General features: G+C 41.4%; 2 protein-coding genes across 8 annotated transcripts in view; one reads left to right on the plus strand and one right to left on the minus strand.

Moving 5' to 3' along the window:
• CMSS1 (cms1 ribosomal small subunit homolog) overlaps positions 1-26,709 on the plus strand; it is a 387,357-nt gene that overhangs the window by 132,669 nt on the left and 227,979 nt on the right. The gene's annotated exons all lie outside the window — the stretch shown is intronic.
• FILIP1L (filamin A interacting protein 1 like) overlaps positions 1-26,709 on the minus strand; it is a 287,759-nt gene that overhangs the window by 95,802 nt on the left and 165,248 nt on the right. For both annotated transcript variants that reach the window (XM_043511343.1, XM_043511337.1), the window contains exons 3-5: positions 19,008-19,281; positions 15,485-15,658; positions 7-185 (exon numbers count right to left, since the gene is read on the minus strand). In XM_043511343.1, the coding sequence (XP_043367278.1) occupies positions 7-185; positions 15,485-15,658; positions 19,008-19,265 (611 nt within the window). In that variant the 5' untranslated portion in view covers positions 19,266-19,281. The remainder of the gene's footprint in view (positions 1-6; positions 186-15,484; positions 15,659-19,007; positions 19,282-26,709) is intronic.

The raw sequence follows: 26,709 nt of genomic DNA on the forward strand, positions 1-26,709 counted from the left end.
TCTTACCTTTCTTGTTCTTGTTCCAGTAAACTTGTAAATTCATCACTTTTTTGCATATACTCTGTATGCTTCCTCTTCTCATCCTCCAGCTCATACAGAGTCTGTCTGTGTGATTTTTCTGACATTAAAAGCTGCCCCAGCATTCGTTTGTGAGTTTCTTTCTGTTTCTCAACAAGTTTGTCAAGCTGCAAAAAAACCAAAAACTCTTGCAGTGCTGTAAAATTCTTACTTGCATCAGCATTTATTTGTTCACTACAAATTATGCTAAATTCTTTCTTAGTCATCAATATAATCTTCAGAGAGACATTTTTAAGTACTACAGGCCCAAAGTTTAACCTAATATAAAATATAATTTATAACTTGATGGCCAAATTCTTTGGAATCTGTTTGGATAGCATTATTTAACTCCACCACTTCATTGCTGAGAAATTTTAAAATAAATTAAGGTTTTATTCTGTGGGACTCTCAACTACGTTGTGTTCAACAACTAGCTCCTTAGCAGCTATTAAACATTTACTGTTCCCAGAACTGTGCTCATATCATTGATAATTCGGCAGAGAAACAGATGTCTTGGCATAAGGTGCTCTCTACTTTAGGTAGGAGCTGTTTTTTTGTTTTTTGTTTGTTTTTGTTGAGCAAAAATAGCCATCTTAATTTCAGCTCCATTTGAAATATTACTAAGTACCAATACAATGTTTTACATTGAGCCCTTTACAAACAATAACAAATGATTTTTCACAACATCTTTGTGAGGTAGGTGCATATATCAAAAAGTGGTCTTTAAGCAAATGTATGGTCAAGCTAGGATTTGGACCTCTGTTTCTGGCTCTATCCTATGTTCATTCCACTTAGCCGCACTTCCTCCTGTGTGTGGGACGTACAAAATTTGGTGTTTATCTTAGAAAAAATGACAAAACTGATGGAAGAACAGCTAGTTTTAAACAATGAGGAGTTATTTTCATTATTCGACAGGATTGTTTCAAAGAAAAGCATATGCTTTTTAGAAATATAAGCCTACATTTTCGTAAGTAATTAGTGATTTGGCTTGCCTCAATCAGAAGGTGCCCAACTTGAGACACCTTAAATGGGCATGACTTCCAGAGGGTAGGCATGCAGCACTTTCTGAAAATCAGGCCCCTATTAAAGGGGTCTTTATTCTTAAACCTCACTAGTCACTTTTTTAAAATTTAGACCGCATATTTTAATTTTCCTAAACGGCTTAAAAATTTTATTTTGCCATTGGCATAACTGGAGTGTTACTTTATTAAGTGATACTTTATTAAGCTGCCTGTTGTTTCTCAAAAATACCTGAGAATAGTTGATAGCTTTTAAAATTCAGTTCCCCTAAAAATGTGCAGGAATACTTGTGCAAAACTGGGAATAAAGAGTTGGATTTTGCACTTAGGAGCCATTGATCTTGTTAGTGAAGGTATGAGGAGGGATTGCTCAGCAGCCAGAGAAACTAGGAGAAATTCTGAATCTGTGTCCCATTGTTTCTTCACCTCCTCCTTCTCAGAAGGTTGCCATTGTTCTTGTGTTAACTCAATCATGTTGATTTCCTTTTTTTGGAAAGGTAAGTCTGCAGTATAAGGTTAGGGTCTTCTTTTAACCACATTCAGTTTTAGTGGGTCATGACTGTTTTTTAGTATTTTACTCTATTAACAGGAAAAAAACTCAGAAATCATCAATGTTGGTAAAGCAAGCCCAGTTCTAGCTTTCAGTTGCTTCATCTTTCTGCATCTTTTCCCGGTAAGGCACTTCATGGGCCAATAGAAATGCTGGAGGCCTCAGATTCTCCAGGCCCATTTTATTTATATATATAAATATATATATAATACCAAAGAGCATTATGGGTCATCTTCAGTTCATGCTCATTCAAGGTTCTCCCAAGATGAGAGATGACGGAAAATGTAAGGACGAAACCTCTGCCCTTCTGTCTAGAGTGACACACGATTCCTTGGATGAGTGAACGTTCTTTGTTCTTCCCTTGTGGGTCCCAGTATCTTCCCTAGTACCTGACCCAGACTCTTTGTAAGCTTTCTGCAGAATTTGTGATCTGTTTATGGTTTATTTCAGATAGATCTCGTAGGCTGTCTTTCCTCTTCTTTAATCATTGTTGACTTATTTGGTGATGCTGACAGTGACAAAATCAGAAGCATTTATTTATTTATTTAGCATTTGTGTATTTGCTGAGCCAAGCAACAGCGCTCTTAGTAGCCAAGTGGAACTCTTAGAGCCCACCGCTGAATTTGGTTAGTGGACACTCCTTGACAATGTGTATAATTGATTGATCTGCATGTCAGCTGCAGCTTCCATTTTCTCAAAGACCCCAACGCTGGTGATTGGTAGCACAGAGGCCTTACTCCATCCAGAATCGGTTCAGAAGGGGCCACTGATGACGTAGCAGGTCGAAGTCAGGCAGGCGAGCAGTAGGGTCTGTGCTGAGGAACTGATTGGTGGTTGGTGTTAAGCACCAGTCTTCCTGCCTCAGGGACTCCACTGTCATGTCCTGGCATGGCGGCCTCAACCACAGTGGGTGTCATGATGAAAGATGTGTGGCTTGTGGGCTAAGAGGGTCGTTGAACAAGGGCAAGTGTGGGTTGGCACATACCATCTCAATCAGCTTTCCAGCTGCAATCTCCCCTTCACCCCCATGTCAGGGGGAGCAACATGGCTCAGAACTGGAAGCCAGGGAAAATGAGTCAATCAGAGTGTTCCTGTGATGATACACATTGTTGAGCTAAGTTGCATGTCAACAAGTTTGGTGTGTGCCAACCCACTCCTTACTGATGCACAGTACTCTGCTATTGAGTACGAGATGGCAAGGACTGAGATTCTTAGCGTTGGAGCATCCGCTCCCCAAAAAGAGCCTGCTAATTTGCTGAGAAGGTTGTTGCATGTCTTGACGTTTGCTGCTATCTTGCTCAGGTGGCTATTGTATGTCAGTGTTCAGTCGAGGGTCACACCCTCGATATGCTGGGTATGCTTCAGGCTCTGGCCATTCATTATGATGTTTAGTTCTCTTTTAGCATTGGCACAGAGGAGGTGGAATGTGTTAGGGACAGTCTTACTGGTGCTAGGCTGAAGGTGCCAGGTCTTGTAGTAGTCGACTAGCTTTGTAACATTGTCACTCAGGGTCTTCTCCAGCTTGGATAAAGTCTGAGCCTATAGCCTGCAGCAGATTTTGTCTGCATAAATGAACTTCCATGACTGGGTGGATGATAGGTCATTGATGTATAGCTGGAATAAGGTTGGGACTAGAACAGACCCCTGGGATAACCCATTCATCTGTTTTTTCCAAGCACTTGTTTTCTCACCCGCATGCACCCTGGACCATCTGTCTCAGAGCAGCAGTTCAATGGCATCAGTAACCCATGGCGGGGAGGACTCTTGATATTTTAATAAGTAAACCCCTGTGCCACACTGTGAGGTACATTGCAGTGAGGTCAAGGAAAATAGCGCCTGTTTTCAAGGTTTCTTTGAAACCTGTTTTAAATGAATGTGGTTAGGGCAAGTACTTGGTCACATTGTTGAAAGTACTTGGTCACATTGTTGTTGACCTTGTTGAAAGCCTGCTTGCTCGACATTCAAGGTACTTTGTACCTCTGGTGGTGTTTGCTGTAAAAGTAGATGCTCTAGAACCTTGAGACACATAGAAAGCAGCATGTAGAGTGATGCCTGGTTTTTACTAGGTGGTGGTTTTGGGAGGCCGATGATTTTTGACATGCACCAAGTTTTTGGCCGTCTTCCTTCATTGGTGACCCTTGTGAAGAATTAAGCCAGCCAAGAGCAGGCATATGGGCCAAGATTTTTCAGGAACTCTGGAAGGACATTGTCATAGCCGGCAGCAGTGCCAGACTTGATGTTATCTAGCATTCTGTCCAGCTCTGGAACAGTGAAAGGTTTGGCCCAAGCTCTGGATCTGTGTTGCCTTTGGAACACCCTCCACTCACTCTGGACTTGAATCTTCACTTCTTTTTCCAAGGGGGTCGTTCCCATGTGAAGCAGGTGCCTGGCTACTTGGTTAGCACTCACAGATGATCAGCTTTGTTGGTGGTTGCTGGACAACTCCAGCATTTCTTGCTGGAACGAGTAAAGTCCAGGTTCTTAGTCTTTTTCTCTCATCTGGCTTGGTGAGCACAGCTCAAAACTTTAAGTGGTCAGCCATGTCCGGATGACCAGGTGAATCATACTGCTTGAGTAGAGCATCACACTCCTCTTCAAGGCAGGGGATGTACACAGGGCAGTATCCACGTGGAATAGTTCTGGTGGCTGCTTTGTAGATGGCTCTACAGAAATGCCTATAAGCCTCCTCTATCGGAATGTGATGGGGTGATATCGTTACAGTACTCTGTCCCAGTGCCTGGCTGTATTTCTCCTAGTTGGCTTTGCACAGGTTCTACTGGTGCTTTTTTGAGCTTGTGGCGATTGGTACCTTTATGATGGCTATTGAAGTCTCCAACATAAACAGCTGTAAGCTTGGAAGGATCTGTTGACCCCAACTAATGCTAGGAGGCTTGTAGATGTTGACTATTTGAAATGTGCCGATCTTAATGACATCATAGTATTCAGAGGATGACAGATGGACCATATCTGCAATAGTAACCCAAACATATGTGGCAATCCGAAGCATTGGTAAGACTGTTAACTTGAAGCAGATGACGTTCCAAACAGAAAAGATTATTTTTCATGTGTGTCGTCTTCCTTCTTATTTTGGAAATACCCCTTCCTGTCTTTTCTCGGCACTCTTTATTGGTTGAGGGAAAGTTCTTTGTGTAGCCATGATGCATGTAAATTCAAGTTCCATTTCAAACACAACTAAGAATGAGAAGGTCATTCATTATGTAAATGTCAGTTTCATCTCTTCTCTGAAGTGGCAAAAGACCTTTATTATTACAGTGACTTGTATTGTATTTGTGCCTGATTAAGGGAAACATAAAATGGAACAGCTCTTCTTTGGCCTGCATCGTTCAGTCAGGATTGGCAGTCTTTTGACCAAGACAGACTTGATTTGCTGGGCTGAAAGAGAGTCTCTCTGAGATGGGGGAAATGTTTTCTTATTTGAAACCTAGATATGGTGGGGGCTTCTCCCAGTAACCCAGGCTTCATCTTGCAGCACATTTGGCTGGATTCTGCCATAAGTTCCAGGGACTGAAGTGAGTTGGATTGAAAAATCAGCCTATAGCCCTTATTTTGTCCTCTTTCCTATTTACTGTGGCACTTTTTTTGATCTGTAGTGATGCTCTTTTCTTTGTATGTAGCTTAATATCTATGATTTGTATTCAGTACTTTGGAGCCAGATGGCAAGCATGGTAACATTGGGGTTTTTTTAACTTGGGGTTGATGGTTCCAAGCAGGCTGTTACGATGTTCTTGAGATCTGCCTCTTACCCAAAAATGTTTGAGTATAAAGTAGACAACTGCTCTTATCCAGGTATTTACTTTCTAAAGAATTTAGTTAGAGAAGACTTGTAAATAAAAAGAATTCTCAGTCCCTTTATATATGGGGAGGATTCTGAGTTACTTCAGAGAATTCTTTCCCAGATATCTGGCAGGTGGGTCTTGCCCACATGCTCAGTGTCTAACTGTTCTCCATATTTGAGGCCGGGAAGGAAATTTCCCATAGGTCTGATTAGCAGAAGCCCCGGTGGTTTTATGTCTTCCTCTGTAGCATGGGGCACAGGTCACTTGCTGGTTTGATCTAGAGTAAAATGGTAGATTCTCTGTAACTTGACGTCTTTAAATCAAGATTGGAGGGCTTTTGTAACTCAGCCAGAAGTTACGGGTGTATTGAAGAAATGGGGGATGAGGTTATGTGGCCTGCAATGTGCAGGAGATCAGAGTAGACGACCATGCTGTTCCCTTTGGGCCTTAAGGTCTATATATGTCAGAGAGTGTTGGGACATTCTGCTATGGCCCTCTTGTTCATTAGTCAGGATCTGAGAATGTTTTGGTGCTAAACTTCATCCAAAACCCATAAAAATACTCTCTTCCTGGATTAGTTTGCCCAGCCATAGTGGATGGGTGGTAGATTGCCCCAGTCAGCAGGGTCTCTTCTTTGTGGAATAATTCAACTTAATCAGAAAACTCCCCAACCTCTGGGGTCCAACCCCTTCCTGTGTATCTACTATGCACAGTCCAACCTTCTCAGTGTTCTCTTCTGCTTCACAAACAGCTACAGTTATAGCCCTTCTTCAAAACACATGTGCAATAGATAGCAAGACTGAGCTGAAGTTAACCCCTTGTTCACTGGGAAGCAAGTAAAGCTGGTGTGGGAAAAGAAGAAAGTTCAATTATTTTTAAACTGCTCCCTTTTAAATAAAAAGATAGGAATTCCAAAAATTGATATAGTTTGACCAGCTCTATTGTTGGTCAAAAAAAAGAGGGAATTTTTTTCTGAATTGATTTGAAATATTTACCAATTTTTTTAGATATTTTAATATTTCAAAATTTGTAAAATTCTACCCAGCTCTAGAAGCAAGTGTTCCACATCCCATTACGCAACTTCTGCATCAGACTGGTAAAACTTTGCTCCATACATTGTTAAACTTTATGCAGTCTTTTGCTCTCAGATGAGGTGGCTCTGATCAGCTTTCAGGCAGATAATCTAAAAGTTGGCAATAAACAAGCATGGAGGAGACCCTCACTTTGGCTCAGTTGACAATTCAGTGGACTCACTGAGCATGCTTCAGTAAGTGGTGAGTTTCTCCTGATGACATTAGTGGAGTCACAGTCAATGATATAAGGGAATTCAGGAAAATAGGTCATGATAGGAGGTGTGAGGCTTGAGATTTTTTTGGGGTATGTATCTGTGGGGATAGGGAAGAAGGAAGCCAGAAGCTGAGAGATCCATATGGCCATTGCTTCAAAAATGTATATGTGACTTCAACAGGGTGGAAATTGCTATCTTAGAAAACTTAATGAAACTTCTTGGCTTACATTTCATTAAAGTCAAACATAAAGGAATGGCTGGTTTCCCAGCATATAAATGACAGTTGGAGGTGCATGCCCAGGGTAGTCAATCTGATATGAATAAATGGTATTAACAAGTGGAAAATATTCCTGTTTGTGATTCTTGGTGTGAAGGACATGGGAGCTCCCTATAGTATTTTATTAATATTATATATTCTATCTATTTGGAGTTCCATTGTGGTGTTTGCTGTAATTACAGGAGATTTATTAAAGCAGTGATTACTTGTATGTATGCAGGGAAGTGGACAAAAAAGTCACATAGTTCCATTCATTGATACTTAATGGACAATGCAGATATCCAAAAAGAAAAGGAGTACTTGTGGCACCTTAGAGACTAACAAATTTATTTGAGCATAAGCTTTCGTGAGCTACAGCTCACTTCATTGAATGCATTCAGATGCTGTAGCTCACGAAAGCTTAAGCTCAAATAAATTTGTTAGTCTCTAAGGTGCCACAAGTACTCATTTTCTTTTTGTGAATACAGACTAACACGGCTGCTACTCTGAAAAATGCAGATATCATCACTTGGAAGGTTTGCCTCTGGCCTCACTGAGATCAACAGCCTGGCTGTAACCTGGCAGGAGAGGGGGCAGCTGAAACTGAAATAAAGAATTTGATGGGGATAAAAGGACAGTTCCTGTAGAAGAGGGAAGAGTGAGGCAAGGACTCTGGGGAGCAGATTGAACCTCAGTCCCCAGAGGGTGAGGGTGATAACTAGGCTTGCCTAAGCCTCTAGATAGGACAGATAGCTGTATAGGCTGTTTATTGTTTTAAAAAAATGCCTGCTCTCTTGTTATGCTTTGATTGTACCTTTGTGAGTAAACAATACTCTGTTTTGAAAAGTCTGTTAAGGTCACTGTGTTCACAGCTTGTGTCAGCTCCTGAAGGGAAGTTTTGTAGGTAGCTGAGCCCAGAGCGGCTGAGCAATCACAGCTGGTACACGCAGTGCTGTAGTCAGAGGACAAGGTCCCAGAGTGGGAGAATTATGGAATTCTGTTCAGTAGCTAGGCGTGGAAATTTGGGTGGGTCCAACTTTCAGGTGGGCGGGCAATAACAGACTCTGCTAGCTCAGCTACTCCCCTGATGTCATGCCCTTTTCTTAGCCCTGGTGCCCCAGACACAAGGTTTTACCTGCTTAGTGGGGCACACGCATGGGGTGGCTCAGAAGATGACCAGGCAGAGCTGCTGGAGTGTAGCTTTCTGAAGGGTGGGCGCATAGCTCTGTCCTGGATCTCAGGTGCCTCAGTGATGCTCTGGGCCGCTGTGGCAGCACTACACCCTGCTCAGATTTGGGTGGGCCTGGAAGCTAAGTGGGTGGGCTGTGGCCATGCCCCTGATTCTGCTTTGAAAGAGGTATAGGCACAGGGCTTGTCACTTGGTAGGGTGCTCTCTGAGACACTAAGGAGGAGGGGTGAAAGGTAAAGATATCCCTAAACCATCATACTTGGTACGTGCAACTCTAGGATTGGAAGGATGTGAACTGCAATCCAAGGGAAGACACTGGATGTGAGAATTCTAAATACGTATGATTGCTCCCCAAACTCTCTGGCCAAATGCTGCATCTGCAAAAAATAGGCTCTATATACAGTCTCTGACTAAAGACCCAGAGAATGCAAACAAGCATCCATGTAAATGTCCACTAAAAATATAATTACAAAATCTTAATTAAATGATCTGTTGTTTTGTAATTTGTTCTTGCTAGCTGTGTGTTTTTGCAGATCTAACACTTGGACATACTGTACAATACAGTGGAAAATGTGAGAGGCTAGTTCTTGCGTAATGATGAATAGTTTCAAAAGCTAGAAGGTCACAGGAATTTAATCATTTAGAAACATTTTACCACCCACTGGTATCTAAAATCAAAACAGAATAGCATGTCTCATATCTGTTGTGCTGGAGCTGGATTCTTAAACTTTTTCTCTAGGCTGTTTTGTGTGTAGTGGCACTGTGCCAGTATAAAATCTGAGAGAGTAGCTTTTCTTTATATAAATCCAATGTTCAGAGAACGAATAAATTAATTAATAATAGGTTTCAGAGTAGCAGCCGTGTTAGTCTGTATTCGCAAAAAGAAAAGGAGTACTTGTGGCACCTTAGAGACTAACAAATTTATTAGAGCATAAACTTTCGTGAGCTACAGCTCACTTCATCGGATGCATTTACTAACAAATTTATTAGAGCATAAGCTTTCGTGAGCTACAGCTCACTTCATCGGATGCATTTACTAACAAATTTATTAGAGCATAAGCTTTCGTGAGCTACAGCTCACTTCATCGGATGCATTTCGATGCATCCGATGAAGTGAGCTGTAGCTCACGAAAGCTTATGCTCTAATAAATTTGTTAGTCTCTAAGGTGCCACAAGTACTCCTTTTCTTTTTAATTAATAATGCCACTGTTAGAGTATATTTGTGTAAATAATCTTTGGTTTAAGATTATATATGATAAAGCATTATGCAGAGAGAGATTTGGGTCCTTCTGAATATATATTGGCATTTTTCCCCTCCTTTCAACAGTATGAGCTAAATATTTATTTAGACAAAATATTCTTGTCCCAGCTGCCAAGTTTCCAGCATTGATGTTACTTTTTGCCCAACATGACTGTAATCCATGGGCACTGCCAGCCTTCTCCTATGGGCATTTGAAATTTGTGGCCAAAATTTGCAAGATGATAAAGATGCCATTCAATGTGCTCTGTTTCATAGGTGATAAGAGTGCATCCTTCTCTCAGCTGATTAGCATTGGACTTGAACAGACGGATTAAAACTTGATTTGGGCTAGACTGATACAAGATGTTAGCGCCCCCTCCCCCAGGAGCTGTGATGGACAAATCTCAGTGTTACACCCTTTGGAGTCTGATCAGAGAGGAAAGTGACGGCAAATTTCTGAGCTTCAGAGCATGAGGTCCAAAACAGCTGATCTACAGCTAAACTACCAGTGGCCATAGAGAGTTCTAAATCCCCCCCCCCAAACCTTTTAAGGTTCCAGAGCCCTAATGGAGCAGAAGAAAGCAGATGGCTCTCTGAGGGAAGGAGGACAGAAAAATACCACTTCTGTGTGAGCATGTTCTGTGTGAAGTCCCCCGCCCCTCCCTGCCATCCTGTTGCAGTGATAGCCTGGTCAAATGGGATTAGGCTTGCTCCTGGCTCCTAAAGTACGCAGCCCCTTGCCACTACCAGAGATAGAAGGGGAATGTACCATCCAGTAAGACCTAGCAAATTCAGACTCATAGGGGGAGTCCTGGGATAGGCAACACTCAGAGCCACTTCCTGTCCTAATTTGATTTATCTGGAGAGGGCCTCCACCCAAGGTCTGAGACTGGATTAGCCATTTGTTCATGGCCTCCCAATAGGGTATTTCTCCTCTTTCCCTAACCCCAGAATCTCTCAAAAGAGACCTTCTTTCTGTATTTCTCAAGCCACCACCCCAGTAATCGCGAGGAACTTCTTTTCTGGCTAGGAGCCAAGATATCCACCTGTTCACTTTTTATCTCATATTGTGAGTCTCTGGAGGAAGGAGAATTGGACCTGTACTCTGAGTCTTGAGATCTCTTCTGAGAATCCTGGAGTCTCTGTGGAGGAATGGGTTTAGTTATTCTCCCATCCCACTAAAACCCTGAAGATTTCTCCAATAGAGTCTAATGCCCAAGAGGATGAGGCTTGTTTCCCCCATCTTTATGTAGGCGAATCATTGGACCAGGCTCTTCCTTGTTCATGGTAGGTTGCTAGGCCCCTGGTTCCCTTCCCTCCTGCCCCAAGAACCTGCAAAGAATTTTGTGACTAAATTATGCCTTTCATGGTCTGTGACTGGCCCACATGAATGTGGGCTCAGCAGTAGCATCTCATTCCAAACCCTCAGACCTGTTCCTGGAGTTTATCATTTCCTTCTGTGATCATCTTGATCGTAAAGTGGATAATATAGTCAGGAAAACCTGCCATCTAGCAGACTGTGACCACTTCCATCTGCACTGTATACACCTCCAGGGTAGCTATTTCAGATGTAAGACAACGTTTCTTGATCAATAGAAATCTTCCATGTGCCTTAGACCTGGGGGTTTTCAGCCTCATCAGCATTGACCTGAGGTCCATCCATCTTGGAACTTACATCCTCAGTTCATGGGCTGTCTCTCACAGTTTTTCTAGATTCACCCTCTGGAGAACAGTCTCATCTTAGCTTCATTTCCTTGCTCTCGTCTAACATCCTGGACTCCGTTCTGAAAGAGGTCTCTGAGAAGAGAACCACTTTGCCTGACCTGAGAAAATTGTTTGAGAAGTAACTTGCGTCTCCAGCCCGGGCAAGTAATATTCCTTTTGTGAGCTGGGATTGAAGTCCAGACTCCTTTCTGGCCAGTTCAAGACCAACAGGAATCCTTTCTGACTACTCCTATCCTGCTTCATCCACCTTGGTTTTTGCGGGGGGGGGGGGTGAACAATCTTCCTCCAATGTTTACCTTATCCCACCCTCACTAGAAAGCACATAGGAATCTGTCACACCTATCTTCTATCCCACCTAAACATCACCCCTCTCTCCTTTTATCCCAATGAAAATAAGCTACATCCTGTGTATAAACTACATGTTCTTGATCATGGATCGTGCTGTAGTGCATCTGGTGAAGACATGGTATGGCAATAGGAGATGGCTCTCCCGTTAGCATAATTGCTCCACCTCAATGAGAGGCGGAAGGTATATCAGTGGGAGAGCATCTCCTGCTGACACAGTGTGGTATAGACACCGTTTTAAGTCGATGCAACTTATGTTGCTCAGGCAGGTAGCTTTTTCACACCCTGGAGCGACATAAGTTACTTTGACTTGTGCGGTAGTCAAGACAAGCCGTAAGGTGCTCTGAGATCAATCCGATTGCATGAGGATCCTCAAACTCTTCCTGGTTAAAAGGCCAAGTTCCCTGCCCCTACAATGTCTCTTGGAATCTATTCAAGGAGAGAGAAAGCAGTATATTTTTCTTGCCCTTAGGGGTACTCGTAATCCGACTTAACATTTGAGTCAATTCACAGTTTAACCTGAATGTGGGCATTCTGCACTTAGCTCCTTGAAGGTGTTGATCCACATCATAAAACTGTGTCATAGTTGTCAAGATTGGAAGAAAACGCTGAAGAGAAGCCAGAACAGCAGGCATTTTGCAGGTCAGGGTTGAGGTACATTGCCAGAGCTGTATGAGGAAGGTGACAGAGCCCTCTTTCCCACAGTGTGGTTGTCCCTCACTTCATACATATTTACAAAATGCAAACAAAAACCAAAATTTATCCCTAAAAAGTAAAATAAATAAAATGGAAAGAATTCTATGCAGTTTGACAGTCCTTTGGTTTACTGAAATGTACGGTGTACCAGGGGGATCTGTATCATTTTTGCCATGCTCAGAATGTTTACCTCTGTCTTTGTAACTGCTAAGTCCAGTGATGTTAAAAAATCCTTTTGGTGCCATTAAGTGTTAGAAGGAAAAAACTGTGCCTAAACTTATGCAAAATAGCAGACTGCACTTAAAGTTTTTAAACTTCTTTTAACTGTTTTTCAAATCATTTCCATTCATACTCCAAGTATCTATGACATAATGCCACAGTGTTCTAAAATAAATTAACCTCTGCAATTTAACTTTATCTGTTTTAGATTATAGCTAGAGATTTTAACCTTCGAGCTCCTGAAATGAGTTCCTGACCTTTTGTGTGACATTAGTTTCTGTGAAATGAACTCTGTATCCTAGGATATGTTTTTGTTAGAGAGCCTGGAAAACACTTGGTGGAAGAAACCTTGGGTCATTACTTTTTTTAATAACAGTAATCTATAATGAGCACTAAAATCATGTTTATCAGAATGAAAGAGGGGACATTCAAGAATTTATTTGGATTAACAGATATAAAGAGATTTTTTTATGTAAGCGATATACACTGGGGGGTGGGGGGGTCACAATTTAAATTCAGAGAAACATAGTTCAGAAAGGACGACTTCTGTTGCTTAATTATCCGTGTTGTATTTCTGCCTTGACGAAGTTTGTAACTTCCAGTAATTTTAATAAACGGTAAAAAGCCAGATCCTACAGTTCTTGTGCCCCACAACTTCCATTGGGAGCGTAGAGCATGCTAGGGCTCAGGGTTGAGCCCTTTGGACCAAATTCTCACCTGGCACAAGCAGAGAAATTCCCATGAAACTACTGGAGATATCTGCTTGCACCAGATGTGAATTTGGTCCTCCAGAAAGCAAACTGATATATTAAACAACATAGTTATTAGGCTAATTTTTAAAGGTCTGAGTGGACATTAACAATACTTACTACAACTTTCCTCCTCTCTCCCGGTGAAGTAAATAAGTATAGAATTATAGAATCATAGGACTGGAAAGGACCTCAGGAGGTCATCTAGTCCAGTTTCCTGCAATCCTGGCAGGACTAAGTATTATCTAGACCATTCCTGACACATGTTTGTCTAACCTGCTCTTAAAAATCTCCAGTGGTGGAGATTTCACAACTTCCCCCTACACAATTTATTCCAGTGCTTAACTACCTGAACAGTTAGGAAGTTTTTCCTGATGTTCAACTTAAATCTCCCTGGTTGCAATTTAAGACCATTGCTTCTTGTCCTATCCTCAGAGGTTAAGAAGAACAATTCTTCTCCCTCCTCCTGGTAACAACTCTTTATGTACTTGAAAACTGTTATGTCCCCTCTCAGTCTTCTTTTCCAGACTAAACAAACCAATTTTTCCCATCTTCCCTCATAGGTCATGTTTTCTAGACCTTTAATCATTTTTGTTGCTCTTCTCTGGACTCTCTCCAATTTGTCCACATCCTTCCTGAAATGTGGCACCCAGAACTGTACACAATACTTCAGTTGAGGCCTAATCAGTGTGTAGTAGAGCAGAAGAATTACTTCTCGTGTCTTGCTTACAACACTCCTGCTAATACATCTGTCAGGGTTCTTTCCCCACTTTGAACTCTAGGGTACAGATGTGGGGACCTTCGTGAAAGACCTCCTAAGCTTATTCTTACCAGCTTAGGTTAAAACTTCCCCAAGGTACAAACTTTGCCTTGGCCTTGAACAGTATGCTGCCACCACCAAACGTTTTAAACAAAGAACAGGGAAAGAGACCACTTGGAGACGTCTTTCCCCAAAATATCCCCCCAAGCGCTACACCCCCTTTCCTGGAGAAGTCTTGATAATAATCCTCACCAATTTGTACAGGTGAACACAGACCTAAACTCTTGGGTCTTAAGAACAATGAAAAATCAATCAGGTTTTTAAAAGAAGAATTTTAATAAAAGAAAAGGTAAAAGAATCACCTCTGTAAAATCAGGATGGAAAATACTTTACAGGGTATTCAGATTCAAAACACAGAGGATTGCCCTCTGGGCAAAACCTTAGTTACAGAAAACAGGAATAAACCTCCCTCTTAACACAGGGAAAATTCACATTAAACAAAAGATAAACTATTCCTCCTTGCCTGGCTTACCTATACTGGTTGCAATATTGGAGACTTGGATTAGGTTGGGTTGGAGAAGATGTATTTCTGTATGGCCTCTCTCAGTCCCAAAGAGCACAAACAAAAGCCTTCTCTTCCCCCCATCCCCCCCAAGATTTGAAAGTATCTTGTTCCCTTGTTGGTCCTTTGGGTCAGGTGACAGCCAGGTTAGCTGAGCTTCTAACCCTTTACAGGTAACGTGATGTTGCCTCTGGCCAGGAGGGATTTTATAGCACTGTATACAGAAAGGTGGTTACCCTTTCCTTTATATTTATGACAACATCCCAGAATGATGTTCGCTTTTTTTGCAACAGCGTTACACTGTTGACTCGTATTTAGCTTGTGGTCCACTATGACCCCCATATCCCTTTCCACAGTACTCCTTCCTAGGCAGTCATTTCCCATTTTGTACATGTGCAGCTGATTGTTCCTTCCTAAATGGAGTACTTTGCATTTGTCCTTATTGAATTTCATCCTATTTACTTCAGACCATTTCTCCAGTTTTTGTCCAGATCATTTTGAATTTTAATCCTATCCTCCAAAGCACTTGCAACCCCTCCCAGCTTGGTATCGTCCGCAAACTTTATAAGTGTACTCTATATGCCATTATCTAAATTGGTGATGAAGATATTGAATAGAACTGGACTTAGAACTGATCCCTGCGAGACCCCACTCGTTATGCCCTTCCAACTTGAGGACTATGAGGAAAAAAACCTTGTGGGCTAAATGTATTGACTGCAATGGAGTTTCACCTGCTGAATTTTGCCCAGGGAGATTAAATTACTTCTCCAGGGTCATGTACCGAATTGCTGTGGGAGTTAGGGTTAGAATGTCTTGGGTCTCTGCTCCATCCTAAATCAGTGAGACCATGATGCCTTGTAATTTACAGCAAAGTGTATTCTGTACTTTGCTCTACTATCTAGTAGTCCATATTGGATGTGCAGTCTGAGAGCAATATCCTTCTCCCACTGAAGTCAATGGGACTTCTGCTATTGACTTTGATGGCAATATGGTTAGTCCCCGTGTGTGTATATTGTATTATACTATGCATACCTCTCCCATAGGCTTTTCATAGATATCCTCTTGCCATTGTGCAACCTTGGTTTGAATAGCATCTCGTTGGAGCGCCTCTAATACCTTTTTGGGAGTAACAAAGCCATATTGTGCTTCAAGCAAAGCCAGGTCAATTTTTTCAGCCTTAAGTACTCCAATGACTTCATCTTGAGCCTGCAGAAACGCACAGAATTCCCGTGAACTAGTTTTATGTATTGGCGTGCTCAATGAGTAGCTTCTACATTAACATTTGGCAATAGTTTTTAAAGTTCTTCAAATTATATGTTAAGTACCCTTGAGATATTTGGTAAAGCGAAGTCTTTAAAATTATAAGAGAAATATTGGTCTTTGTATTTTCAAAATCCTATGCTTAATTTTAAAAAATATATATATAAAAATAGGAGCTTTTAGGTACATTTTCTGTGATACTCAATATTTTGTTAAAAGTAGATTATGTAACTCGGTTTTTGTACGAACACATACTTTTCATTGTACAAGAATTTAGAACAAAATGTCATTTCAGGTATTGGCATCTATTTTTCGATTTTCATGTAGTTTTTAATGTACTTTGGGAAGCCAAAAAGCTTTACATTCTCTGTTCACACAGGGTACAAAGGCAGCTTTTGTTGTTTAAACTGACTTGGAGGTAGTCAGCTTCTATTGTTACATATATATTTGTTCATTGAAGCTAGTGAGGTACATGGTGCAGAGGATGTGACCTTTCACAGCATGCGTTCCAAAAGCATGCCATAATGGCAGCTCTTTAAAACAAGATTAATTGCCCTTAAAGCTGGCAGAAGTGACGTGTGTGTGTGTGTGTGTGTGTGTGAGAGAGAGAGAGAGAGTGTGTGTGTGTGTGTGTGTGTGTGTGTGTGTGAGAAATACATAAGGCCAAGATTTTCAAAAATAACTAATAATATTAGGGTCCTCAATCTTGGGTGCCCCCTCAAGGCACTTCAAAGGATGTTGAGTTACAGAAAGTGTTGAGCTCTGTTTCTGAAAACCAGGCCTCTTTTTAAGATGTCTCAGGTTGCCCACCCAAAAATCTAGTCATTTTTGAAAATTTTGGCTGCATATGTGTACATTATACACTCTGTATACATAATTGTATGTTTGGTTTTTTTTATATAATAGCATAATTGTCACCATTCTCTTTAGAAGTAGAGTGGTAATTCGCTTACTTAGTAGTATGTTTGCATATGTCTTGGGACAAAACAGCAGGCACTGTACCTTTTTATAAAGTTACTGTGTAACAAAGCCTATTGTGGAAACACATCGCTTGTATTTGTGGGGAGCCTACAGTGTTTGATAGGTACCAAGATATAGATATATAAAACAAAAGCGAATACCATGCAATTTTAAAAAATAACTTCCTACTCCTTCATGGTGACAGATGTTAAGAAGTTAGAGGGGGAGGAATGCCTGTTAATATTAACTCTGAAAATGTCAAAAGGAAATGCAGAAAGTCAAGTCACTTAAAATAAATCTATACTAGGGTTTCTAGAAAAAATTGGTAATGACATTTTCAGGCTGTACACCCAATATTGGTAACTCTCACGACTTTATCATGAGTGTCATACTGTTTGCTTTTCTTAAAGCTCCAGCCTCTGGAGTCATGAGAGTCTCATGAAGTAACAGCTTAAAAAAACCCCAGTTTCTAACTCTCCTGAAGGTGGAGAAAAGCTGAAAAAATGACTCAAGTAATCTCCTCTCAGAAAACAGAAGGCAAATAAAAGATGCAAGATTTAAAACTTTTTAAAATCTAATTTTTAAAATAATCTAATGATTTAGGGATTGAATCATAATTTTGGAAGGGTTGGAGTTGGCAGTACTGTATACTGGCAAATCAGGAATCCAAAAAATTGCATTCCTACTCTTTTTTTTCTGCAAAAGTATTGACTCTCTGACCTACAGGAACAATCAACAAATTATGCAGTGACCCCAGTATGTTCATATTTTTAATTTAAGCCATTTCAATTTTAAACATACTGAGAAGGTTGGACTTTTTTTTAACTAGACAGAGATGTATTTGCTTAGAACTGCATTTTCAGAAAGAGTGTGTGGGAAATCTGAGTCTTGATCTAAATTTAGAGAGAAGGCAGGGAAACAGGTGATGACTTTGAAAAAGTTTAATACCACAGCGTTTTTCTTAACACTCACATCACTCCCTGATTTCATGTGAAATAGCCCACCCTGTGTTTTGGGCCCAGTATTGGCGGAGCGGGGAAAGGGTTGCTCAGAATTTCCCTGTGGAAAGGGCCAAAATAACACATTCTACAAGAATTGACAGTAGACCTGGGAGGGTGCGCATGTGTATCTGTGTTCAACTGGTCACTTGTGTGTGAATGACCAGTTGAATAAACAGACTCGCAGAATGTATATAATATTAATAGGTTTCAGAGTAGCGGCTGTGTTAGTCTGTATTTTCAAAAAGAAAAGGAGTACTTTTGGCACCTTAGAGACTAACAAATTTGTTTGAGCATAAGCTTTCGTGAGCTACAGCTCACTTCATCAGATGAAGTGAGCTGTAGCTCACAAAAGCTTATGCTCAAACAAATTTGTTAGTCTATAATATTAATGTGTGTCTACATATACATATATTAATAATAAAAGTACTCACATAGGTAATGTCCAGATGTTAAACTATGAAACCATGTGATAAATCCATTTATCATGCACCTTTGACCAATTCACCTGACCTCTGCTCACAAACATTCCAAACTCATGAGCAATTTCAAACAGCTGTCATTACTTTTATTAAATCACCTAGCTCTTCTCCTTTTTTCTGCGAATACAGACTTCCATTCTCACTCGCAAATTATATTTGCCCAGGGTGGGCAGCATTCAGCCCTGGGCCATTGACAGCTTTTACATATAGAAAAAATCACAATTTTGAAATCCAATATCTCGTGGCCATGGTGGGAGCCAGCAGTCATTCGTATCCCAGTAAGCCCAGATATAATGGACCTTTTAAGCTATTGTAAACCTATTTTAGGACATTTTTAGGGGGTTTTATTGCTCCCTTTGAATCCTGTACAGTTGTACTCGAAGTAACTAATGCAGCTGGCTTTACAGGAGGACTCAAGAAATGGCGCCAATAAAAGTGTTGTTTTTTAAATTTCTAAAACATTCCTAAAGTAGTTATATAACAAATATATTATATTCTGAATACAGGTGGGATTGTGTGGAATTAAAGTTTTACCTGTTGTCCGTAGGGATGAATTCACACATAGTTGCACACTTTGAGAGTAATGGACCATTGAGCCACTAAGACGTTTCTATGATGACACCTATATATTTCAAATATGTTATATACTGGGATGAGTAAGGAAAGTCTAGTGTTTGTTTTGGGTTGGGAGTTCTTGTCTGTGGTGTATGGATGAATATTTTATGTACTCTTACATTTTGCATTTGTACACCTGCACCAATTAAAATAGGTGTACTATCTAAAAGAGGAGTGAGGGAAAGCATATATTTAGAGTAGATTATGCAATGAACCTACAACCTGGAATATAAAACACACCTGTAATTCACCCTCAAGCACGCTAAGAAGAAATAGCAGGTCATCTCGAGAGAGGTCCTCTCCTTTCTTGGAATATCTTTTTTGTTTTTTCTCAGATTCGGGGCTTCTTAGGATGGTGCTGGTTTCTTTCTCCTTTTGTCCCCTTTTCATGTTTACTCTCCCAGCATAAGGAATATCTTCCTCATGGTGGCCTCTTCTCTTTTGCTGGCACTGTTTGGATTTGGTTGGACTTTCTGTGCTGTTACTTCTGGAGCACATGTGTATGTCCCTGGAGCTGGAAGGAAGGGGGAAAAAGTGAAATATTTTAACCATCATTGAACATAGAGAATTACCGGTGGTGGCATTCACCTCAGAACAGAGAGTCCACAAAAGTCTGTGTACGCCACTTAAGTGGAACAGAAGTCCTATATTAATGGTGTAAATGGTTCATAAGCAGACTGATCAAGTCTCCTGATGTGTAGGAAGCTTTTTGCTTGTAAATGGGAGTCTTCCCAACTCCTGATTTTTTTTTTAATGTTATCTCCTGCAATAGCAATACGCTTTCTCCTGCTTGGTCCCAGCCATTCCAATTCCTTTCTCAGGTGCCTGACTTTGGGCCCCGAGGGAGAATTGGAGAGTTCAGTGCACTTCTTGCTCTCTGTGTTGGTGTGCATGAAGTTATTCCCGCCCCCGGCAGTAGCAAGCAGGCACTCTCACACACTGGCCATTCAGGCTATCTCGCTTGCGCTCTGCAGCAGATGGGTAGGCGAGAGGGAATGTTGACTGGTTGCAAAGTAGTGCTGGGTATCTCTGTGGTCATACTGCTCTTGCCAGAACTGTGACCACTGTGCGCACTCAGCAGGGACACGTCAAGGAGGCATATGTCATCTGCCCCTGGCCCACCACCGATCTCTGAAATTAGTTTGAAAATGTTGGTCAGTATGTCCCTAGGAGCTTGTGTGAACCTACTGCATCGGGATGAACTTTGCCCTGAGGATCTAAATGGACTTTAACTAATGCATTGTGCCTTGCTAAAATACTGTCTGTCTGCATCACAGGAAACCCAAATTCCAGTATGAAATATAGACTATGGGAATTTCACTTGAGATAGAAACATTGCAAATAGGGCAATGTGGATTAAGAGTGTTTTCACTGAGAAGAAATTTATAATGTACCATACTCTGTCTGTTGTTGTTGGATATCTTTATGGATTAAAGCTCTCTCCCTTTTTGGTGGTAAGATTTTAGAGTTGCCAGTCCTCCAGGAATTAAAGATTAATCTTTAATTAAAGATTGTCATGTGATGAAACCTTCAGGAATACATCCAGCCAAAATTGGCAATCCTATTTTGAGATAAGGCACAGATGACAGTGCCTAGTCTAATGGAGCCCCAATCCTGACTAGGCCTTCTTAGTGCTATTATTTATATTGTTGTCAATTAATTAATACTCTTACAAACATTAAATCACTCAAGGAGCTCAACCTACTCAGCTTCTCATAAAGAAGGTCATTGGATGACTATATCACAGTGTATAAATACCTGTAGGGGGAACAGAAACATGATAATAGAGGGCCCTTCAATCTAGCAGGGAAAGGTATAATTGGGTCCAGTGGCCAGAAATTGAAGCTAGATAAATTCAGACTTTAAAAAAGGTGAAAATATTTAATAGTAAAGGTAATTAGCCACTGGAATAATTTACCAAAGGTTGGGATGGGTTTTCCATCACTGGCAAATTTTAAATCAAGATTGGACATTTTTCTAAAAGATCTGCTCTAGTTTCATCACATCTATTGGATTTGAAATAGTAATTAATTCAGGGAAGTCCTATGGCTTGTGTTATGCAGAAGGTCTGAGTAGATGGTCAAAGTGGTCCTTCTGGCCAAAATTTGTGAATCTATGAATAAGAATACTCCAGCAGAGTTCCTCCTTTTGTCTGATCCTGAATGGAAATCCTAATCCTGGGTTTACATCTTTTAAATAAAGTCGGCTCCTGTGATCATAACATAACAAATATAGTAGCATTTGTGGTTTCACTGCAGGAGGAGGATTCAAAGAGCAGGAGAGGGGAGAGAGCTTTTATTTCAGCATAAATATGGGTTGATTAGTTAAAAGTGACTAAGAACATTATGGAAAGGTAAGTGGAGTTCTATATTGCTGGAAATTTTCTATGATGGTAAAGTCCCATCGTAATAGACACACAATAATTTTAAAGTATTCTTAAAGTCATCACAGGAGGAAACATTCCTTCTGGTCTCCCAGAGCCAGAATATACCAGTTTTGAGGCAAAGGGCTTGGGATAGCTATCTTATCAGGTTTTGCATTTACTAGTATACGGTTGGGGTAGGAGCTCATTGTAAGGCCAGCATCACATCCTGCTTCAAGTCCCTCCTCAGTGTAATGTATTCAGAAGACTGCAACCTAATAATGGCTAGACAGGTGGCATGTTGTGATTACTGCTTGATTGGTTAGGTATTGTGCTTATCCTAATATTTATGTTACCCTGTTTCTTATCCCACTACCCTCCTCCCCCCACCCCACCCAGCATGCTTGTTTGTATTATCTGCCTGTTATGCCTTGTCTTTTAGATTGTAACTGCTTTAGTACCAGGATTGTTGTTTACTATATGCTTGTACAATGCCTATCACAATAGGGCCCTGGCCTCTAGAGTCTAGGCATTACCACATTGAAAGTGTTCAATAAGAATCATATCAACAAATACAGGGGTGATGTAGTAAATCCAAATATCTGATCACCTATACGCCATTATGCTGTAAGTGTAGCATGCCATGAAATGCATAAATGATGCACAAAGCCCTGCTTTATTTTTCTTCTAGTGGATTCTGTATGTTCTTTATGTAGCACCCTAAACTACAGCTCCTGCTTGTTTTTAAACTGATCATTCCAGGGCTCAAGAAGGCATTTCCTCCCCCAGCTACAGAACTGTCCTGTAGGCCAGGTGTATTACAGGGAGTTTTCACCTTCTGAAACATTAGGTTTTTGCTACAACCAGAAGCAGGATTCTGGACTTGATAGAGCAATGGTTTGACCAGGAATGGCAAGATCTGTGCTTCCCCTCCCTTTCCTCCTGCTTTTATACACAAACGCTCCTATCCTTGAGGATCCATGCCATGTACCTTCTTCACAACCAAAGAGGGCTGGCTGAGACCCCCTTTGGAGTCTGTCAAGGCAACTCCTTAATCACCCAGACATGTCACTAGTTTGCTAACACAAGGGGCTTTATGCCTGAGATGGCAGGCTGACCTTCTGCTGAATAGGTCAGCTGCCCAGGCAAATGGGGTCTCTGCAATACTCCGGTATATGCCTAGCCCCAAGTACTGTGAGTATTTTCTGCTGAACAGAGCCATTGCTGCATAGAAATACTGTGTTGTGGCATGCTTGAATACAAACACAGCAACTCTGTTAAATCTGCTAACCAAAATATTTACCTAGGTTCAGTGAGCAATGAAAAGAATTAGACACACATGGAATATTTGGGAACTTTTTAAAGTAGTATTTAAGTTTACTTTAAAGTTATTTTACTCTGTCTGAAGAAGGCCCATGTTTTGCTGTTATTAATGCACTGTTTTATCTATCTAATCTATTTTATCTGTTAATTTCTTCAGGAATTTATATCATGTTAATGAGTGTAATATGGATATATGTACCCTGCAATATAAGCTCAGGCTCAGACTCTAGCTTGATCCCAAACCCCGCTTCCATCTACACACAGATCTCTGACTTAGGCTTGGACCTAGGTTTCTAGGACCCAGGTTTCTAGGACCCTGTGGGAGTGGAGGGTGAAGCTGGAATCCAAGGTTCGAGCCTTATTGCTTTGCAGTGTGGATGCAGCTCCCCCCGCCAACTTGGGTCCTGAGGGTCCGCCAGAAATATCTCACAATCCATTGGGCGACTTCCTTTGTCCTCTCTATCCCAACAATCTCCAATCCACTCAACTGAAAATGGAAGCAACCCCACTTGCTGTAGTGCAGCAGCTCAGTGAGTCAGCATTTAACCCTTCCATTGTCTTCTGACTGCCAAGCTGCAAACACATCATCAGAGAGCCTTCTGTGTTTGCAGTGGAAACTGACCAGAAGAAACCTTTTACAAAGTGCACTGCTTCATGGTCATGGGAGCACAGCCAGAGTTTGGTAATTCTCTGGTGCAAGGCCAGCAAAACAGTGGACGTCAGTAAGAGTACAGGAATGACCATACTTACCAGCAAACAATGAAGACTGGCAGCATTGGAAATTTACCAGACTGGTGACTAGCTCAGGTAGTGGATTAAATGGCTCAAGACTGAGTACAGGAAAACCAGGGAGCAGAACCACAACTCACTGACATCATGTCTGTTTTATGAGGAGTTTGACTGGATGCCGAGCATGGAGCCAGCGGTGGTGCATGATGACCTTGTCAACCAGATGGTACCCTACTGTGCCCAGAATCCAGCATGGGTACTAATGGGATCCAGCAGCCACCGTCAAGTGAGGGCAGTAAAGTGACTGTTGCTGAAACTGGTCCCCCAGGAGGCTGTGTTGTAGAACTAGCAGCAGCACATCCTGGGGCCATACTTGGAGGAGATGATTGATGGCCCTCGAAGGAAAAGCCTGCCTTGGAGCCTGCAGCAGACAACGGAAGGGATGGAAGCTGCCATAGAGCCTGATAAATTCCATTTTAATTTTATTAATATAGGAGTGGGAGGGATTTCCGCTCTATGAACCAGTGCAAAATTTATGAGAAGCCCCAGCTAGGTGCATGTATCCGCTAATGACAGATTGTATTCCAGCGCCTTCACTCCACACATGCCAGCCCACTCCACCATGTGGAGCTCAAAATGAGGACCGGGAAATGCGAGCAGTAAAATCACCTTGAAAGTGAATTTTTACTGGAAAGGCACAAAGTTTTTTGCTTGGGCTGTTCCTCTTTCTTAAAAATAATAACCTCACATTGCCACACTTGTTAGTATACCGCTCTCAAACCATTCAATGGTGGAATGAGCCACTTGGAAACAGTGAACTCTTGAGTGAAAGTGTGTGTGTAAATGTTTCATTCACAAATCTAGTCCATTTTAGTTAAAGGCAGTCCATAGGTGACAAAATAATTTCTCCCAAATTCGACTAGGGTTTGAATTTTAGCCCAGAAATATGCCTGGGGGTGGGGAGGCTAGGAGGGAGGCTGTCGAGCTGTATGTGTTTCCATGCAGCCATAACTGGCTAAGCTACATGGAAGCTAGTGCAGCAAGCATCCTGTTGATTCCCTGATGAATTGTGATCCAATCCCTGGTGCTGATAGATGCAGACTTTTTTCCTGAAGCAGGAACTCCAGATAGGTAGTCACATTTTGGGGAAGGGCATATTTTCCATGGACACCTCAGTAGCTGACCAGCCCACTCCACTCATAGATGTGCTGTTCAGTCACTATCCATTTGAATACTTCTGTGGCATACACTGCAGGTGTCCCACTGGTAGCTTGGAATAGCATCTTACCACTTGGGCATCACCAAAATATGTCCTCCAAAATATGGGAAGACCTGAAATGATTTAAAAAAAAAAAAGCTTTTTTTAGCATGGTCATTGATGTCCCCGCACCCAAAATCCAAGTAGTTCTGCAATTTTTAGAAAACCATAAACAGCTTTGAATTTTTAACTTACCTTCGTCTCTACTCTTCTTTCATTGTGATTAACCAGGCTGTGTCCAGGGAGCTTCTGTGGTCTGAAGCATCCTTCTCACAATATACTGAAGTTTAGTTTGGAAAAGTAACATTTTATGTCCTTGGAATTCCACAAGGAGTTTTCTTGCTCTCCTGCACTGAGCTATTTGAGACAATAACCATCTGTCTTATCCTAGTCCAGCCCCTCAACCTCTACAGGCTACAGATCCTCCAAAGTGTGGCAGAAGCCTGGGCCAACGTACTTTCATGGACCATTCCAAGAGGAAGCATTTCCATGATGAACTTATGTTTGAAGTCAGAGGCTGGCTACGCAGCTTGAGGATAGGGTTTTAGTATGGGAGCAGGCACTTGCTTCACAGTTCCTGGAACAGGAATGGTGGCAAAGGGAGGAGGACAGAGCTCAGCAGAAAGAGAGCTGTTTGAGCAGCTGGTATCACTAATGACTGCAAGAGTTCCAGCTCCAGTTCCTGCTGCATCACCCACACCATGGCCTGAGTCCCATGTGATGCTATCCAGAAACAACCTGGAAATCTCTACGGCTGGGTGGCCCATGCAAGCAGGTCCCATGAGCAGCTGGGCAGGGCAACTTTGCCCCATGCAGTCCGCTGCATTGCTCCCTCCCTGGCACCACTTGCGAAACAAATCAGGAAAGGAGAACAGGGAACGTGCCATAGTAAGGAGTTTCTGTCTTGCACATGGTTTACTTGGTTGCACTTATTCATGTACCTTGGTGGTGGTGGTGGTGGTGATTTATTTTATTTTATTTATTTATTTATTTTAAAGTTCTGCTGTTTTGGTGTGGTAATGGCAGCTGGCCTGCCTGCCAGTGGGTGAATGTTGACCTTTTCCAGGATATGTTTATAAATTAAGCTTTTTATTTATCAAGCAAGTTTATTGCTATCACTGCATCACATCATAGAATGTTATTTCAAATAATAAAGTTAAAACATGATCAGGGAAATTAGGAATTGGTATGCAAAGACTATTCCAGTTAGTTACATCAATCTGTACTGTGACTCGCCCTCCCTCCCACATTGTTTGTGAAGATAAGATTTAAAAAAAAAACAACTTATTGTGCTGGCTTGCTGTGTAATCCATAGTGGATGTTCTGGGCTACTTTGGATCCCTGTCCATGTTACAGCCGTGTGAGAGGCCAGATGAATAATCGTGCACACAAATTATTAGGTTGCACATTGAGTGAGTGATTTCTTTCTACTTTCAGATTTGGTGATCATGCTGTCAGTTGATTTCATATTTTGGGAAACGCTCATCTGTGACTTAAGAACCACCTCACTTCTTACAGCAGTTGCTTACGTGGCAAGGTGATATTAGGAGATAAATGTGATGTATTTTTAGCTTCATATAATTCAGTGTAACAGCTGGAAACAGGGAGAAAGAGCTAATACCACGAATCCAGTCAGCCCTCATCATATGTACTCTGTGGCTCGCCAGTGGCTTGCAGACCACAGTTTCAGAGCCACTGATTTAGAAGCAATTTTATGTTAATACTGTGGTTTGAGAACTGGAGAACTGGTATTCACAGCATACAGCACTTGGAATGCATGCTACAATTACCCAGAACTGAAAAACTTCATGTTTCTGCAGACACTGGTCCCTTTTTGTGCAGCAAACAAAACTACTGCAGGAGTGAAAAACATAGACTTCATCCACCCATCTTGAAATTCTTTCCTTTCTCTTCCAAACAGCCAGAGCCCTCTCCCCCCCAGTTGCAACATGGCCTACTGGTTGACCTTCTCAGAGCTCTTGACAGTTTAGACAGACCACTGACTGCAGTATATTATACTGTGGCCACTGCAGAGAGATAATCCATTGTAATGGAGATCGGGCTGTTTTTTGTAAGGTTAGTCAGCTTTTGAATGGTTCCAGTGTAACTTATAAACTGGAACAAAGTCATTTTTAACTTTGTGTTTTTACCTTTTTACATTGAGCAACTTTTTGACCCAAGTGAAAGTTAGAAGCTTTTTTTTTTTTTTTGAAATAAAGGACAAAATTTTAATAGTACCATGAAGTTTCTGGATATCAGCTGTCTCATGG

Source organism: Dermochelys coriacea, chromosome 1, assembly GCF_009764565.3.
Source record: "Dermochelys coriacea isolate rDerCor1 chromosome 1, rDerCor1.pri.v4, whole genome shotgun sequence".
Lineage (NCBI taxonomy): Eukaryota > Metazoa > Chordata > Testudines > Dermochelyidae > Dermochelys > Dermochelys coriacea.